Source organism: Agrilus planipennis, unplaced genomic scaffold (assembly GCF_000699045.2).
Source record: "Agrilus planipennis isolate EAB-ADULT unplaced genomic scaffold, Apla_2.0 scaffold185, whole genome shotgun sequence".
Lineage (NCBI taxonomy): Eukaryota > Metazoa > Arthropoda > Insecta > Coleoptera > Buprestidae > Agrilus > Agrilus planipennis.
This window is the reverse complement of record NW_020439401.1, coordinates 161,873-178,569: the sequence shown is the minus strand read 5'-3', so window position 1 is coordinate 178,569 and position 16,697 is coordinate 161,873. Positions and strand designations below refer to the sequence as shown.

The 16,697-nt window shown below is 32.2% G+C and overlaps 3 protein-coding genes across 7 annotated transcripts in view; 1 reads left to right on the top strand and 2 right to left on the bottom strand.

Moving 5' to 3' along the window:
- Window positions 1-348, bottom strand: part of LOC108737756 (lysoplasmalogenase-like protein TMEM86A) — an 18,197-nt gene extending 17,849 nt beyond the window's left edge. Inside the window, exon 1 of the mRNA XM_025978959.1 lies at window positions 91-348. Within this exon, the coding sequence (XP_025834744.1) occupies window positions 91-111 (21 nt within the window). The 5' untranslated portion in view covers window positions 112-348. The remainder of the gene's footprint in view (window positions 1-90) is intronic.
- Window positions 349-479: 131 nt separating this feature from the next.
- LOC108737770 (peroxisomal membrane protein PEX16) lies at window positions 480-2,621 on the top strand. The gene is made up of 5 exons (XM_018470867.2): window positions 480-564; window positions 1,135-1,416; window positions 1,471-1,711; window positions 1,771-2,175; window positions 2,257-2,621. The coding sequence occupies exons 2-5, from the start codon at window positions 1,293-1,295 to the stop codon at window positions 2,516-2,518; spliced, it is 1,032 nt and encodes a 343-aa protein (XP_018326369.1). The 5' UTR covers window positions 480-564; window positions 1,135-1,292; the 3' UTR covers window positions 2,519-2,621.
- Window positions 2,622-3,637: 1,016 nt separating this feature from the next.
- LOC108737774 (1-acylglycerol-3-phosphate O-acyltransferase Pnpla3) overlaps window positions 3,638-16,697 on the bottom strand; it is an 18,269-nt gene continuing 5,209 nt past the window's right edge. Inside the window, exons 1-10 of one of the 5 annotated variants that reach the window (XM_018470875.2) lie at window positions 14,941-15,115; window positions 7,798-7,910; window positions 6,574-6,882; window positions 6,213-6,473; window positions 5,959-6,134; window positions 5,663-5,764; window positions 5,197-5,430; window positions 4,938-5,115; window positions 4,673-4,805; window positions 3,638-4,263 (exon numbers count right to left, since the gene is read on the bottom strand). In XM_018470875.2, the coding sequence (XP_018326377.2) occupies window positions 4,043-4,263; window positions 4,673-4,805; window positions 4,938-5,115; window positions 5,197-5,430; window positions 5,663-5,764; window positions 5,959-6,134; window positions 6,213-6,473; window positions 6,574-6,882; window positions 7,798-7,910; window positions 14,941-15,100 (1,887 nt within the window). In that variant the 5' untranslated portion in view covers window positions 15,101-15,115 and the 3' untranslated portion in view covers window positions 3,638-4,042. Of the gene's footprint in view, window positions 4,264-4,672; window positions 4,806-4,937; window positions 5,116-5,196; window positions 5,431-5,662; window positions 5,765-5,958; window positions 6,135-6,212; window positions 6,474-6,573; window positions 6,883-7,797; window positions 7,911-11,581; window positions 11,890-14,940; window positions 15,116-16,697 lie in introns of those variants that run through there. The other 4 variants (XM_018470871.2, XM_018470872.2, XM_025978928.1 and 1 more) reach the window with 4 other exon arrangements.

Genomic DNA, 16,697 nt, shown 5'->3' with positions numbered 1-16,697 from the left:
TGAACAAATTATAAATTAAAATTTGTTCATTATTTACGATAATATAATCGACAAAATATTATGCTAAATTAAGGATGTTTGTTAACTTACAACTTTGGTGACAGAAGTCATTCTGGTTGGTTTTTTTTGGCAAAAATAAAAAATAAATGAGACTCGTACAAAACTAAGTTACGTGCATCTTTTCGACGTGCGTTCTGTAAGTAGTTTAACGACAAAAGAAATGTTTCGTAGCACTAAACAGCAACAACCATGTTGACTACACTTCGTGCTCTGAGCGAAATGTGCGAGGGGTCGTGAACAAAACTATAAACAAAAGAGTGTTATGTATGTGTCAACATCAGCTGGTGAGTACTGTGCGTTATACTGGTACGCAATCAACGTGGTGTTGTTGCTGTACTGTTGTGCGCGATTTTTCAAGGATGCCAAGTGCAAAAAAATAGGCAGTTTATATCATAAATATACACAACGCGCATGTCTGGGCCTTTGTGCCTTATTATCGACAAAGGATGCGAGAGAAACCGATTGTACAAACAAAAAAAACATCATCCAATCCACAATAAAGAGGTAAACGTACTATAATATATAAAATAGGACGTTCCTAATAACGTAAAAAAACTTTTAAAGGTAAATAACCATGGCGTTCCAAATAAGCTCTCATTTGTATCTCTTATCAAATTTTTATGTACATATCTTTTTAACGATCTAAATTACATTTTTATTTACTATTTCTAATGGAACGCCAAATATTTGTCCATTTTTCACTTTCGTTATTAATGCTTTCTATAAATAGCTGCTAATATAGCAATGCGCATATGTATTTTGAAAAATATACTGAGTGCTCTAAAATGTACACTAATTATTATAAAAATCTTTATTAGTAAATATTATTTCTTTGTCGGTTGCTTATTATAATAATTTAAACAGTCGTTACGATTTTGGTTAGGAAAGAAGCTGTAAATCTAATAAATCAGTAACGCGTAAAACAATTTTTGTCATTTTAATGTTTCCTGCTTTAAAGTAATTTTAGAACTTTAGTAAGATGATAAATTATAGTAAATTAAATTAGTCTTCATTAAAAGTAATTGTTTCGTTGCATTTTATACATTTAAAATGCTGATTCTAAGTTATAAACAGTTATAGGCGCGAAGTAAACCAAAATGGCGATCAAATTTAAATTTTACATCATGGCCGCCAACTTGTGATCTATGGAAATAACTATCAAATGCTATGGAATCAAGAACTTTGACGTTTGTTAACCTAACCTTGTATATTTTTTAAAAAACGAGAGGAATATGTCTTCAATATTAATAAATTTACCGGAATTTTATAAATCTTACAAAGTATGGATTAGTAAAAATCCACAGTACACAAGTGAACTAGAATCTACAGTGAAATGGGTTACGTTTTTCCTCGCTGGTATGTCTTATTGTGGCAATGTGTGATTTTAATGATTTATAATATTTATTGCAGGTAGAATTAACAATTCTCACGTTTTAACACAACTTGTATATTCCCTTTCTAATCTTCTAACATTTTTCAATGATCGTACGATCAGTAAAGAATTGAATTTAGAAAATCCTGGGCCAGGATATATTTTGAAAGTTTGGTTAACAGTCCTTGATTATTCTGAAGTTTTGCTTGAATTGTCCTCAAAGAAATTATGGAACAATGCTGGAAGGTGGATTATTATTGTGTGTATTCAAGTATTGAAGTGAGTAATGAGTCAACAAAACTAGATATATTAAATTTAATATTGTCTACTTCCTGCAGATGTATTTTGAGATTCTTTCTCATGTACCATTACAAGGAAAAAGTGTTGGAAAATCCACCCATTCCTGCTCTTCAAAGAAAAAACTGTAAGCCAGGTTTTACACTTGGTTTAAGTTCAGATGAAAGTGAAGAGCATATAGGATCATTTTCTTTTACACTTAAACACTCTGGAAGATTAATAAGAAAAGTAGACTCATCACCTCCAGTTGCATTCAGAAATTGGAAGCCTATTCAAAGGATTGAGTGTGAAAACAATGAAGTCATGGATGATGTTTTGGCTCAAAGGCAGACAGTCGCAGAGTTTCTATATGTTATAAAGCCTCTTGTTCATCTAGGATCGTTGTCATACTTTGGAAGAACTGCATGGACACCTTGGAGCTTGTCATTGTTTATGGACGTTATAAGGTAAGTGCAAAAAATATACTTTGTCACTGAAAAGTTTGTCGAGTTCTTATACAGCAATTAAGAATTTAATTTGCTTTTCAGTTTACATCTTCACAGATCTTGTATTGCTACAAATAGCAAGTGTATGACAAAGCAGCAGCGTTTGCAAATATCTAGGCGTACTTTAGCTCTTCTATATTACTTGTTTAGGTCCCCATTTTATGATCGGTATACAAAAAATAAAATGGAAGGTTTATTAAACACATTGGGTAATAATTTGCCAATAGTAGGGACTGTTTTTAAAGACCTTGTCCTCTATTTACCATTTTGGCAAAATACTTACTTTTACATGTGGTCATCATAAAATATTTATTTAACAATATTAATGTGTTAAAGATACTCGTCTGTGATGTATCAAGTTTTTTATAAATCGAAATTAGCGCAATAACGGTGCTGGTACATGGGTATTCGTANGTACTAACTTTTTACTAAAATTTAGAAGTGATGTTATTTGAAATAACTTTTTTTATGTTTAAGTTAATTTTTCTCACACATCTTTCACATTGACAGTACTAAAGCAGTCTATGTAAAGGGGAGGGGGGGAATTCCCTAATTTATGTCTGGATCCGCATCCGCCACTGCTTAAATACATAAATTAATTGCCATTTTACCAACTGCGCGACCATAAATAACTAACATAAATAAACAAAAAAGACATTAAGTATCTATTTTTTTTTGCATTGAACAATTCTCATAAAATTTCAAAAAAAAAGTTATAGGATTTATTAAACATGCATTTCCAATATGTTTAATTTATTTTAATACTAACGTGGAATAGTTGTGAACTGTCATCTCTAGGACAAATATCGCTTTCACCGCAAAATGGACTGACTCTAAACTTTTATGAACGTAAAAGGTTTTTATTGGAATAGCCGAATAAACATGAATTAGAATGTGAAAACAAGGAAATATGGAAAATGTGTACAACTAATCATAATCAACAATATACTTTCTTGACACTTCTACATGTATTTGATGATCGGGGGTAACAGCCCTGCTGTTTGTTTGAAATGAATGAAATCAATAACAGCTGGTCATAGATACACACAGAACGACGGAATACATGTAAAAGATTACTTGTGGGTGCATTATCAATGTAAATGAACTGCGTATTGCTACCGAATATAACAATGCCCTTTTAAATGCTTATCTGCGTTGAATACAACGCAAGTATCCTCTTAAATTCCTCGCTGCTTTATGCTAGTAATTGATGGTGTACAACGGCGTGGTGCAGGCCCAAAATAGTGCACAGAACCCCTTCATGTGGTTCAGTTCAAAGATATACTCTATTAGGTGAGTTACAAGTGTTTTTGGCACTTGTGCAGCTCTGCAGCACCTATATATCAGTCGTCTGTTATTCTTATATCGAAAGGAATTTTTGTTAATCTAGCGCTTCACCTTTCATTTATTAAGAAGACAAGACTTGTATGTGGTATCAAAATATATTATTGTTTGTTAACATAATCAACAAAATATAATACTTTCACTTACTGCATTTATAGCGATCAATAATTAAGAACTATATACAATAAATAACATTTACGAAGAATATAAAATTATCTTATCAAATAACAGCCTTAAAGATTGACTTAAATTAAGTAAACAACGGTTGTCACAAATAACAATATTTCAAAAAAGATATAACATTCTACTTAAGAAGTAGATTAAAAGCAAAATTAAAGTTAATGGTAAAGGACTTATTTTTTATAAAGTTAAAACGGTTGTAGAAATGTCGTTTCCATGCCATAAAATTGAAAATACTGAACAAATCGGTAACGAAAGTTAAGTATTTTCTATAAGCACCATGTTGAAGGACTTTTTTCTCTTTTTAACTGTTAATCTGTTCGTAATTATTATTATTGTACGTAGAAATTAATGTCTGATCTGCCAGAAGTCTGTTTGGTTGATCTGATTCAGGACGTGAATCAGATTTTTTTAGGGACAGTTTCTGTTGTTCTTCTTCAGATTTTGATTGTGGAATCCATTCGCACTCTGGATCGGACAATATATTAGACGTATCAGCTGAATCGTCATCAATATTTATATTTTCTAAAATTTAAACGAGTTATTAAAAAATGCGTTACCAATAATCTTACTCTATAATTTAAAAGTTATGATTAAATTATAAAGCAGGAATAGAACTGTTACATTACAAGCTTGACCTTGTTTTTAAAATAATGTAATACCCATACTGGTAAAAGTTGTGCTAGTTTTTATAACTTCTACTGCAATTAAAATTGCTTGCGGTGCGTGATACCGTTTTTTTTCTTTAGGAATAAAAATATGTAATTTTCTTCCACAATAGATATACATAATAGGAAAAATTGCTCTTGGATTAAAACAATAATTAATTTTTAAGATAGAAAAATATTTTAGCTCTTTTATGTTTTCAAAGATAATTGTAACAGTAATATTTGGGAATATAGCAAGCGATTAAATGAATAATTAAAAATCAAACCTTGACTAGAGTAAAGAGGCTCGTCCCAATCATCATCGTCATATTCAAGTTGTTGATTTACTTGTCTTTCTTGAGGTGTTTGGACTGCTGCTGAGTCACTATCAGTTACATCGAATATTTCTGTAACTTTGACCTACAACAAAAAAAATAGATTTTTAGTTTACTTATAAATGTTCAGGTCATTTTATTGTGTTTAAGTTTGTTTCATATCTTCAAGAGCATTTGGATTGACTTTATGTTAATTAGTTTCAATATTGAACCGTACCTTGTTATTCTCGTCCATGTAGTAAAAGGTCATGATGGCCTCATGTTGTGATGTTACCTGAAGAATATGATCAAAGGCATCGTAATTTACAGTGTCCTTAATCGTTATACTCGGTTGTCTCGTTAAAATCTTATTCGTCGTAAATTTTTTGCTCGAATTTTCGTTCAACGGTAAATCGCTATTATAAAAAGAGCAATATTAAAGGAAAAGTAGACTTAAAGAATACAGCAAATGGTTTCATTTTAGAGTAGATACCCACCTTTCGTTAAGATTCACCATGAAATCCAAATTCACTTTGTTACTAGTTTCAAGTTTGTGACAGGCTTCTACATCGTACTTGCCACCATATTCGGTAATATCTAGGTGACATGTAATTTTGGCATTGACATGCTGCTTCTTGTAGAATTTCTTGAGAATAGATGTCAGCTGGTCTATTACAAATTTACTCATATCCCATAAACTGTTACTTATTTGTGGCGTTGTAGACATTATTCTAAAATAGACAGAAAATTCATAAACATTAAAATATGCCTGATAATACATATAAGGTGTATGCAGGTGAACAACGGTATGTTTAAAAGGAAATATTCTGCACTTATGTCACAAATACATATTTAAACAATTCACAATTTTCACTGACAAAAACGTCCACTACATATTCTTAACGTAAGAGTTTTCAGAAAAGCATTTAAGCGTTTGCGAGGCGACAGTTTACGTAAAATCACCTTTTATTATTTGATAGTAAATGCGGACAGCCTTTTTTTAGTAATATATTCCCAAGAACTTTATAGGCTACGGTACGTGTTTCTAGTTCATCCCCAATGATGCTAGTAAAGAATTCTATTATTTTTTTATATTAAATATTTCCAATGCGTTTGATATTTATAAAAATACACTATTTAAATATCGTACATAAACAAATAATTAAGGTAAAATCATGACAATATTTTTCTAAAAAGAAAGAAAAAACTGACAATTTGCCAAAAGAAAAGAGTTTGTACCATGTTATTTAAAATCTTACTTTGTAAATGTAGCATACATAACATCGGCTGGCAATGTGTATGGTAAGCTAAGTATTGACAATAATTTCATTCCCCGGTGCTTAAACACCCAATTAATTAGTCCTTTGTTGGCTGAATCGATCGCTTCCTGAAATACGGTCAGAACTGCTTCCGGCATGTTCGAGACCAGTGCTTCCTGAAAATGAAAATTTATTTGCAAAACATGTTCGTTAAAGTCTTATATAATCTAAAAGGAAATTTATAGCCAGCGTACCTGTTTGTGCTTTGTGCATTCGGTGCATTCAGGGTCGTACTCTAGATTTTCCTCGGGTGTTTCAGAAACAACAAAGGTGGATTGCACAGCTAAACACCGTGCGCAATTAATTAAGTTGTTTTTATGTAAGAATCGGAGAGCATCGTCGAATCCTTGTTTGCACATGTTCGACAACACTTCTAAACTGGGAGGAAATAATATCCTTATCATCCTGTATATGTTATGTCGTGATAGTTCTATGCTTGTATTCGAAAAGTTAATCTGAAATCAAATTAATTAATCCTGAAATATTACGAGTAAAACAAAAGTACATATAATGATCATGAAAGATCCAATATGTTTAATTTATTTTAATACTAACGTGGAATAGTTGTGAACTGTCATCTCTAGGACAAATATCGCTTTCACCGCAAAATGGACTGACTGTAATTGTATTTTCGTCTAATGTAGGTAAATTATCGCTACAGCCGCCATCCATATAGCGGACACCTTTGAATTTGGGGGGAATCAGTCCGGAAAAGAAGGGAATAAATGCTGATGCTAATATAGCTTGTATAAGTTCTTCTTTGCTATCGAACTGGGACACTAGTACGTTTTTTCCGTCATATACTCTAGTAAGTGAAATGTGCAATTTTCCATTAACTCTAAGGTGGGCATCTTCGGGGAGGTGCTGAAAAAAAATAAGGAAAAATTAGAAAAAAGTAACTGACAATAATAAAAAACCAATTCATTTAAATAGTATTTATACATATTAGATTAAAAGTGGGAAAACGTGTTCCTTTTTAATATCGTCATTATCTATTACTAAAATTAAAAAAACCAATATACATTTCGGTTTTCTTTTTTTAAATAGGTCGAAGACAATTTTACAACTAATTCACGATTGTTATATGTTTTAATTCTTATGCTGCCATGCCATAACATGAACAAAATATTTTTATTAAACGTGCTTAAATACAGTGGAATTTAGACTATTTTGAAATTTGAAACTAACAAGTGTTCTGAAATACTTTTTATTTGTTGTTTCTAATAGCATCTAGATTTAGTTTTTGCTTACAATAATAATTTTTGTACCTTCAGATAAGAACCTATTAAATATCGAAATTATCTTAAATAAGGAAATAAAACAGTTTAAAAAAGTTTTAAATATGATTTAGTACATTTAATAATAACAGTAATATTGAGTAAGATAAGTTCATTTAGTTGTTTTCGTTACCCATTTATTATTTGCGCTTTAATCTGTATTTATAATTGTGATAAGTCGGTACATACGATTCTTTGAAGATGACGCCTTTTTTCACACGCATATGAGAAGTTGGTACGAGAAAATATTTACAAACAATTTTTGTATTTATATTTCTGCAAGAAATATGTAGTTCAATAAACAAAATTATAATAACACGAAATGCAAAAGATAACATACGATTCACGCAAAAGCAACAAAAAACAAATCGGACTAGAGATAGAACTTGGTGGTTTCGAAACTTTTTAGACATTTGAGGAATTTGGAATTGCTTCTCACTTAGTTTAGTTCCGTGGAACCTCGTTTGTTGTTTTTATAGTAATAAAAAAAAAAGAAAATTACCTTGTCTAGTCCCTCGTGTAAAATACGCTGGATGTTAAATGTGGGATGAAAGGGTCCCAACGAACCCTTCCTGGCTTCTTGTGCAACCCTTAATATGTGACTTGTTATTCCCCCTGAAAGCAAATAAAAGTACTTATAATAATAATAATAATAACAATAATCATCATAACCAACATCATTATAATCATTAATAAAAAAACGTCGAAACCTGTGGTACATTTTTTTGGTATTTGTTATAAAAATGTGTGACTGGTAATCTGTCAACACAATATACATAAAATTCAAAATAAATACATAACAAATACTTTTATTGATTATTTCAGTGAATAAATATTAATTATAGAAAATTAATTTAATTGGTTTAGTTGTAAGGAACATTTGTGTAAAATTTCAATGTTCTTGAATCAGGGGTTTGGAATTAATCGATATATTAAACATTGAACCCCTATTTCACCCCCTTAGAAAAGTTATTTTTTAAAAACGTTTCTTGGTGCTCGCATCCGTTGTATAATAAACGTATGTGCAAAATTTTAAATTTCTAGGACCAGGGGTTTGAGCTACACGTTGACATATCACTAAGTTTGCTTAAGTTCTTTTGTACATACATATACTTACTTAATTTGTTTCCTTATAAATTGATCATTCATTGAAAATAATAACAAAAAGAAGTATTTTTTTCAATTTACGTCTATTGTGTCTGTGCAACTATCTAAATGATTCTTATTATTTGTTCAATGTGATTAGACGTAATCTTTCGGCAAGTAAATGTTGTTACCGTTTTTTGTTTCTAAAAAATATCCTTTGTCCTGTGATGAGTAATAGTATCAACCAATTTATTGAATTGCTATTTGGGCTTTTCGTCTTTGCTTACGTAGAAAATTTTTAGAAATAAAATGGACGAAAACGTTTTTATAAGCAGCCGTTTGCAAACCAAAACTAATAGAAGTAGCCTTCGACATTAAAAAAAAAGGGAAAGAAAAAATTAAGTAGGTTGATGTAACTAACATTTAATATTGTAATGCATATCGTCACGCTAATTAATAAATATTTCTACTTTATAACTCCATTATAATGGCGGCTATTGCGGTTAATATCTTCAATAGATGAAGACTAAGAAGCTTACTTTTTTTACAGATATTTACAGTTATTTAATAGAATTCTTCATTTATTCTAAACTACAGAATTGACGCTTTTTTTTTTAAATTATCCAATTAATTAAAGAAGCTTGAGCATATAGAAGGTGCATGCATGCATATCAAATTTAAATATTTATTCTTGAGGAGAAGATATTCCACCAGAAATTTCTAGACATACATGAATGTATGTATCTACTTGTATGTTATTACAGACACGTATTATGTTTGCACATACCTGCGTTCGTGATCGTGAAAGCTCCCGTTCAATTGACTTAAGAATGAAAGCTTATTTCTGCGTACTGATTGTTAGTATTTTCCTAGAATTCTTAGCCAGTCTTCATAATTACGAATTTTGTAGCATGAAGTAAATATAGAAATTTGAAACTTGATTCATTTATGTAATTTTAGAGAGAGTAATTTCTGTGAATATCTTGCATACGAGCGAGGTGCTATATTTTGCAAAATCTACTATGTGTGTAAAAACGAACCCCAAAATAGGTTTTTGTATTTTTCAATTTTTGTTTTCGAAATCGTTATACACGATAATACAAATTACGTAATGCTAATTGGGGGAGAGGAAGTCCACATTACGCGAAGGGTGGTAGTTAAAATTGTATTATTATCTATTGTAAATTAAAAAACTTTTTTTGAAGTCCAAAAGTTATTTTATAAAGGCTACACATAAATCATATCACCGTTTAAAAATAAACTTACGATTATATAATTAAGATTAGTTAAGTAATCTGCAAGCGCAAAAAAATCAGCTGATTTAGAAAGTATGTAAATACTTTTTGCATTTTGGTAAATCATGTTTATAAACGTGCAATTAATGCGAGGCCATAATATTGGTTATTTTTTAAACGTGAGTTTATGAAATACAAAAAGACGTAAGCACTTGGGTATTACAAGTAAATTGTTATTTTTGCACTGCTGTGTTTAATACACGATGATCCATGTGATTTTATTTAATTAATTTACATTCTGTGTGTGGACAGCGCCTCAGAGATGCAAAGGCAAAGCATAGTATTTTTCAGTCAGGGGTCATTATCCGGTACCCAGCCGGATTTTAAAAAATGTCTGGATCCGCCACGTAGCGGATCCAAATCGGGTCCACCTGTAATTTATAAATCTGGGTTTGTTCACCATTTCGTGGTCGAACCAATTCATAATTTCAAAAGTAGGACCGTTTTAAGATAGAATTGCAGAAAAACTTAAGTTAAATGGAGGAGTTGTTTTTAATCACGCATAAATTATTGCATTAATTATTACTATAAGGCAGGCTAATAGTTATGTCAGTCAGATTAAGAAGCACTGCACCAGGTTGTGGTGCCGTTCGTTCAACGTGATTACGCTGGACGATCCACGGTATTTCTTCGTGTTTTAATGAGTGAGTAATAGTCATTAGTGTTTTTTAAGAGTAATGGGACTATACAAAAGCAAAAGTTATTACATTACGAAAACAAATGCATCATTCCAAAGTCGAAATTATGTAATTATTAATAATAATAATAATGGTTTATGAGTTAGTATTTTCACGTGATTGAAATTTGTTAATTATACACGAATTTTCCACTACGACAATCAGAGGCTGTTCTTCGAGAAAATATTTTGAACTTAATATTTTTATGTGCGAACGTCACATTTCCTTACACCCCCGCCCCCTCGTCACGCTATGCAATAGCCCTCTCCCCTCTTATTTGGGAACGCATTTTATGAACAATCCCTAAAGGATTTAAACTTAATTTGGAAGACAGCTCAACAAAATATATTACATGTACGAAAATTTAAACATACGATATTTCAGTGAAAGGTGTTAGCAATTACTTTTGATGCAGTGTGATTTTTTCCTGGTTTAATCCAAAGTAGCAGACACATAAAATTTGCCAGGTATAGAAGAAATATGACAAATTAATCATCATAAAGTCGTCAGTCCTAAGACTGGTTGGACACGTACCTCCACTCTTTCCTATCTTGAGCTAATCTTCGCATTTCCCTAAAACTACCACCAGCCAGTAATGCTGGTGGGCGGGCAGTCCCTCCGGACTATGCCGGAAGGTAGGGCGGAAGGCCCTCTTCAGCCTCCTTTCAGGAATCGTGGGAATGGGTGGGTGGTGGTTCGGGTGAGAAAGATGAGACGGACGAAATGAAGACAGAAGAGAATGAAAGATTATCTGCGGAATATTACTGCCTCCGCATTTGCGTAAGTGATCCAAGGAAACCACAGAAAAACTTGGACGAAGGTAGACGGACTCGGAATCGAACCGGCGTCCTCCCGAATGCTAAGCAATGGTTTAAACCTCTAGGCCATGCCGCTCGGTCTAAAACTAGAACAACCCACATCCTTACCTATTTATGAACAGTAATCTAATCTAGGTCTACCTCTACCCCTCCTAACTCCCATTTCTGTCTCTAATATGTCTCTGACTGGACCTTCATGCCTAAGAAGGTGTCCTACCAACCTATCTCACCTATTTCTTATTGACATCCATTGATCTCTCCGTTCTCTTATTCTTTCTAATATCTCTTCATTTCTAACCTTCTCTATTCACGGTATCCTCATCATTCGCCTGTAACACCACCGTCCATGTTTCGCACCCATGTCCAAACATTTTTCGGATTTAACAAATTAGGTATGCATTTATACGTACCCAAAGGTAATCCGCAGAGCAGGCCGCAAGCTGCAATAGCTCCGCATGAAGCACCTGCTATTTTGTGGATTGACAAATGTGGTGCATGAGTCCGGAAACAAACCGCAACACCCACGTGATACAACCCCAAAAATCCGCACCCAGCAAAGGATAAATTCATTGTACTGTGCATGCTATTAGCAATAAAATCGGTTACGAAAAAAAAATATTTGTACTCTTTCTCGTATTACTTTGACGCGAATAACGGTAACACAACAAATTACACATTGCAACTGAATGAAACGAGCGCGATGCGCAATAATATAGCCAGCGAATATGAACATGTGTTTACCGCAGGAATAAATGTTTTTACAAATGATATTAATTGGTAAACAAACGTTAATTTTTACAAAAATTCCGTCGATGCGCTATATTATACATACATGTAAGAAACTAGGTGTGATGTGCGGTTTTATAAACGAAATGCTACACTTGTTTTCATGTAAAGTCAAGGACGCAAAGTATTTTTCCTAAACTATTCTAAAAATACTGATTGCCTTTGTTTTTTCCTGTTGTGGTTACGGTGTATTTTGTCTGGAACCTAGAGGCACAAAAATTATCTAATTGTCACAAAATAAACAATAAAACATTTGATGGATGTATGTTGCATTTGTTTCTAAAATGGCTCAAAGGTCAACTTCTTTTCCGCGCTCTAAAAATGGTACCATTCGAAAAGTCTTTGCCTAGGTTTTCCAAAGTGGTATCAAGCAGAGATGCACCGGATAAAACTACTACAATTTAACTTGTTCTAAAGGGTTTTCTATTAAATATGGTGTCATTATGCGGTACCCGTCCGGATAAACCGGGTACTCGGCCCGGCCCGAACCGGAACATTTACCTACAATACCAGTTATTTTCGTTATGTCTGACTGCTTTTTATTTGTTGATTGTTATTGGACGTAATCTTTCCGTTAATAGATATGGTTACCGTTTTTTCTCCTAAAAAATGCCCTTTGCACTACGATGAGTAAGTCAACAGCTCTTACAGACAAACCGCTACTGACAACAGTAATCAATCAATTTATAGAAATGACATTTGCGTTTTGCGCTTTTAAGCAAGCGATATTACGTATGGACTGTGGATGTTTACTTCGAAAAAATTTTTTTTAAATAAAACGAACAAAGGCCCTGTTACACGTTGTCTTCTATCAAAAGTTATCTAACTAACCTTCGATTTTTATACGAAAAAAAAAGGCGATTGATGTAATAACGGTCGGTATGCAGATGTTTTGTACTATCAGTATACTTAATTACAAGGATCAGTAAACCGAAAACTCATTATTTATGTAGTTAAAAATTTATTAGGTTCAAAAAGTGCTACTTTGACATAAAGCGAATTCAGAAACAATTCTTAGGGTTCTTGGGGAAAGGGGTACTAACTTTTTACTAAAATTTAGAAGTGATGTTATTTGAAATAACTTTTTTTATGTTTAAGTTAATTTTTCTCACACATCTTTCACATTGACAGTACTAAAGCAGTCTATGTAAAGGGGAGGGGGGGAATTCCCTAATTTATGTCTGGATCCGCATCCGCCACTGCTTAAATACATAAATTAATTGCCATTTTACCAACTGCGCGACCATAAATAACTAACATAAATAAACAAAAAAGACATTAAGTATCTATTTTTTTTTGCATTGAACAATTCTCATAAAATTTCAAAAAAAAAGTTATAGGATTTATTAAACATGCATTTACGTTGTGTCTTTTATTGTCATTTTTGACCTTTGCTATATTCCATAGCGTGTAATTTTGTTGTTGAGTCCAAAGTTTATTACGAAAACCTTTAGATTCAAGTCATTAACGATTTAATGCATTGTAAGGTATGTATTATCGAAAATGTCTAAAGTTAAACTGATTAGTTTAAGATATACAGATATGCTTTGTTCTTTTATCAGTAGTACTGAAATTAAGATATATTTCGTTTGTGTTTTATTATGAGAATTTTGCACTATGACGAAGTACCTATTTTATATGGTAAATGACACTATTTTATAAATTCGAAAAAGGTTGTTAAAGGTGTATGTTTGGAGCACGGCGTTGTACGGGTGCGAAACATGGACAGTGGGAGCGGCGGAAAAGAAAAGGTTAGAAGCGTTCGAAATGTGGTGTTATAGGCGGATGATGAGGATATCGTGGGTAGAAAAGGTTAGAAATGAAGAGGTATTGGAAAGAATAGGAGAACAGAGGACTCTATGGAAGTCAATAAAAAATAGGCGAGATAGGTTGGTAGGACACCTTCTCAGGCATGAAGGTCTAGTCAGAGACATATTAGAGGCAGAAACAGGAGTTAGGAGGGGTAGAGGTAGACCTAGATTAGATTACTCTTCGCAAATAGTTAAGGATGTGGGCTGTTCTAGTTTTAGGGAAATGCGAAGTTTAACTCAGGATAGGAAAGTGGAGGTACGTGTCCAACCAGTCTTAGGACTGATGACCTTATGATGATGATGATGACACTTTTTTGTGTTTAACTGACGAACATATGTATTGATGTAGCCTTTGAGTGCTGCTGGCGTATTAAGTTTCGCTAAATGAATGTGTAAATATTATGTAGTACATGCTGACAATAATTTTAATTTCGACAAAAACAATAAAAAATTTGAATTGCTAATATTTACTCATATGCATGTATTTCGTATGTTGTGTACTTGTTCTTTGGATATTGTGAACTGACCTTAACAGTTTAACAGCATGACCTTAAAACTTTACGAGAGTTCTATGACCTCTTACCGATTGTCGTGAAGCAATGACTGACATTTTCTTTTCTTTTTTGTTAATATTTAAATATTTGCATTTTTTAAGTTGATAAATATATATATATATACATATTGAATTTCACATTATATACTTAAATATTTAAGTACAAAACTACAGAATTAACATGCTCACTGTTTACTTTTAAAAATATTTTTATTTTGTATTTATTCTTGGGGGACTGTTATCGACCTGTCAGAAATTTCTAGACATCAACTTTGTTTGCCTGCGAAATGTGTTTTCGTAATCAAGTTAATCGGGAAAATCAGAATAGGATCTAATCTTGCCGATTATTAATAAAGAAAACTTTGGTTATTTTACGTAATTATTATGTATTTTGTATGTATGTATTATGTTATTATTGTCCTATCCAGTAAATTTAAATCAAATTTTTTACAGAATAAGGAAGAGCAGAATAGAAAATATTTTTAATTTTTTGAATTTTACGTTTTTAAGATCAATAATTATCAAAGTTATATTACGTATAGGTTTGTTGGATTAAACTAAAGGCATTAAATGTGTTTTCGGTACAACATATTTTTTTAACTGTTAAAAAAGTTTTTACCTAGGGGTAGATCACATAGGAGACAACAAGCTGCCATGGCACCAGCTGAAGCTCCAGACACTTTGTTTAATAACAATTGGGGTGCATATTTTTTAAAACTAGCGGCCACCCCAATGTGATATATCCCCAAAAAGCCACATCCCGCAAATGAAAGATTCATTTTTTTTTTTTGATACCGCTTTCTAGTTCTAGCTATTTAAATATTTAAATAATCGTCACTGAACCTTCTTAACTGCAATATGTATGCAAACTACGTATTAGCAATTTCGATTTTGTACGCGATTTATTTGTTCAATACATCGGACTGTCTTGTATTGATAATTAGCTGAGTATTAATAGGTCTTCAACGCAGGGTCATCGACGTCAGAGACTAACTGAAGACCTATTGGTCAGTTAGAAATCACGCATACATATAGAAATTTGAGCATGGACTAGCAATTTGTTATTATCATAAATGTATGATTACAAAGCATGTATGTATATAGGCTTTAATCTTATCCCGATATTTTTTTTAATAAAGAAATAAATTAATATTCCATATACGCATTTAATACGAATATTTGTATCATTATCTATTTAGGAAATTGAGAGAAAGGGTAGCCTTGTTTAAAGTGGTTAAAGTCCTTGAAGCCCTAATTACATTTTAAAATCCAACAACTTCGAAAAGCAACTACATATGTACATCCCGAGATACCTAAATTAATTTGCCAAGCTTCAACTACTTCTTCATGAAAGTGTATGCTTCTAAGTCTTCAAAAGACTGTAAGCACATTTTTAAGCACAAAGAACTAAAGGTCTGCTAACAACTTTTTGAATATTTCATATGGAAGTAGATGTACACTGGGAACGTATTAGGTAAGGGGAATTCCATAACTAGATGGTTCTGTAAGGAGGAGGCAAAGTAATAGAAGACTATTCTAGCCACATGCGGGCAGGGGATTGAATATCTGCGCAACATGGTTTTTTATTGTTAAAAAAATGAAGATTTTTGTGTGGCTAAAAAGATCAAGTCCAAGTTTAATCGATACCACTCGGACGTCTCGGTGTAGGTATCGATTAAACTTGAACTTGATGCCCAATATTTTGTGGTTAGAGTGCCATAGTAGCATGGGTTTTTAAACAATCCTTGCAATTTTTATAATTATAATCATGGTTTGTCTGCTTTTCAGTTTTATCTATTTTTATTAAGTTCATTATATCCTTGTCCGTGAACAGAAATAGAACAGTGCATAGATTACTCTATTTCTGCATTGCGATACCTAGAATCACTATAATAGTAATGTGTTATTGTCCTAGCGTAAGTGTATCACAATTTGTACGACTATCGTCGCTGTACTGCTCTATTAAAACGTCTAATTAAGGGATGAACTATGCTTTAGGGCGTATATTTTGAACGGGTTATACTAGTATAGTCACATATAGGTATCCCAATGAGATAAAAAAAATTATCGTTAGATTAGATACTGTTAAAAAATTTGTAAGTTGATGCACTTTTTTGCTTTACATAAATTATGCTTATAAATACAGTATGTAATTAGTGCGAGGCCATAAATTAGTTATGTATTTAATGAACGTGACTTTATGAAGTACAAAAAGATCCTACAAGTATTTATATTTAAGCAATTTTATATTAGTATGTTCAAAACACGATACCCCAAACGCTTTAATTGACTTAATTACATTCTGGAATTTTCTATTAGTAAATTGGTATGCCGCTAATAAAACTATATTAGGCGAACAAGATGCTGCTTTTTCTA

Bases quoted from the DNA above. Each gene is read 5' to 3' on its own strand.
- LOC108737770 (XM_018470867.2), top strand. From the start codon at position 1,293: ATGTCTTCAATATTAATAAATTTACCGGAATTTTATAAATCTTACAAA. The intron at 1,712-1,770 runs GTGAGTAATGAG...TACTTCCTGCAG, and splicing joins GTGTGTATTCAAGTATTGAA to ATGTATTTTGAGATTCTTTC. The intron at 2,176-2,256 runs GTAAGTGCAAAA...TTTGCTTTTCAG, and splicing joins TTGTTTATGGACGTTATAAG to TTTACATCTTCACAGATCTT.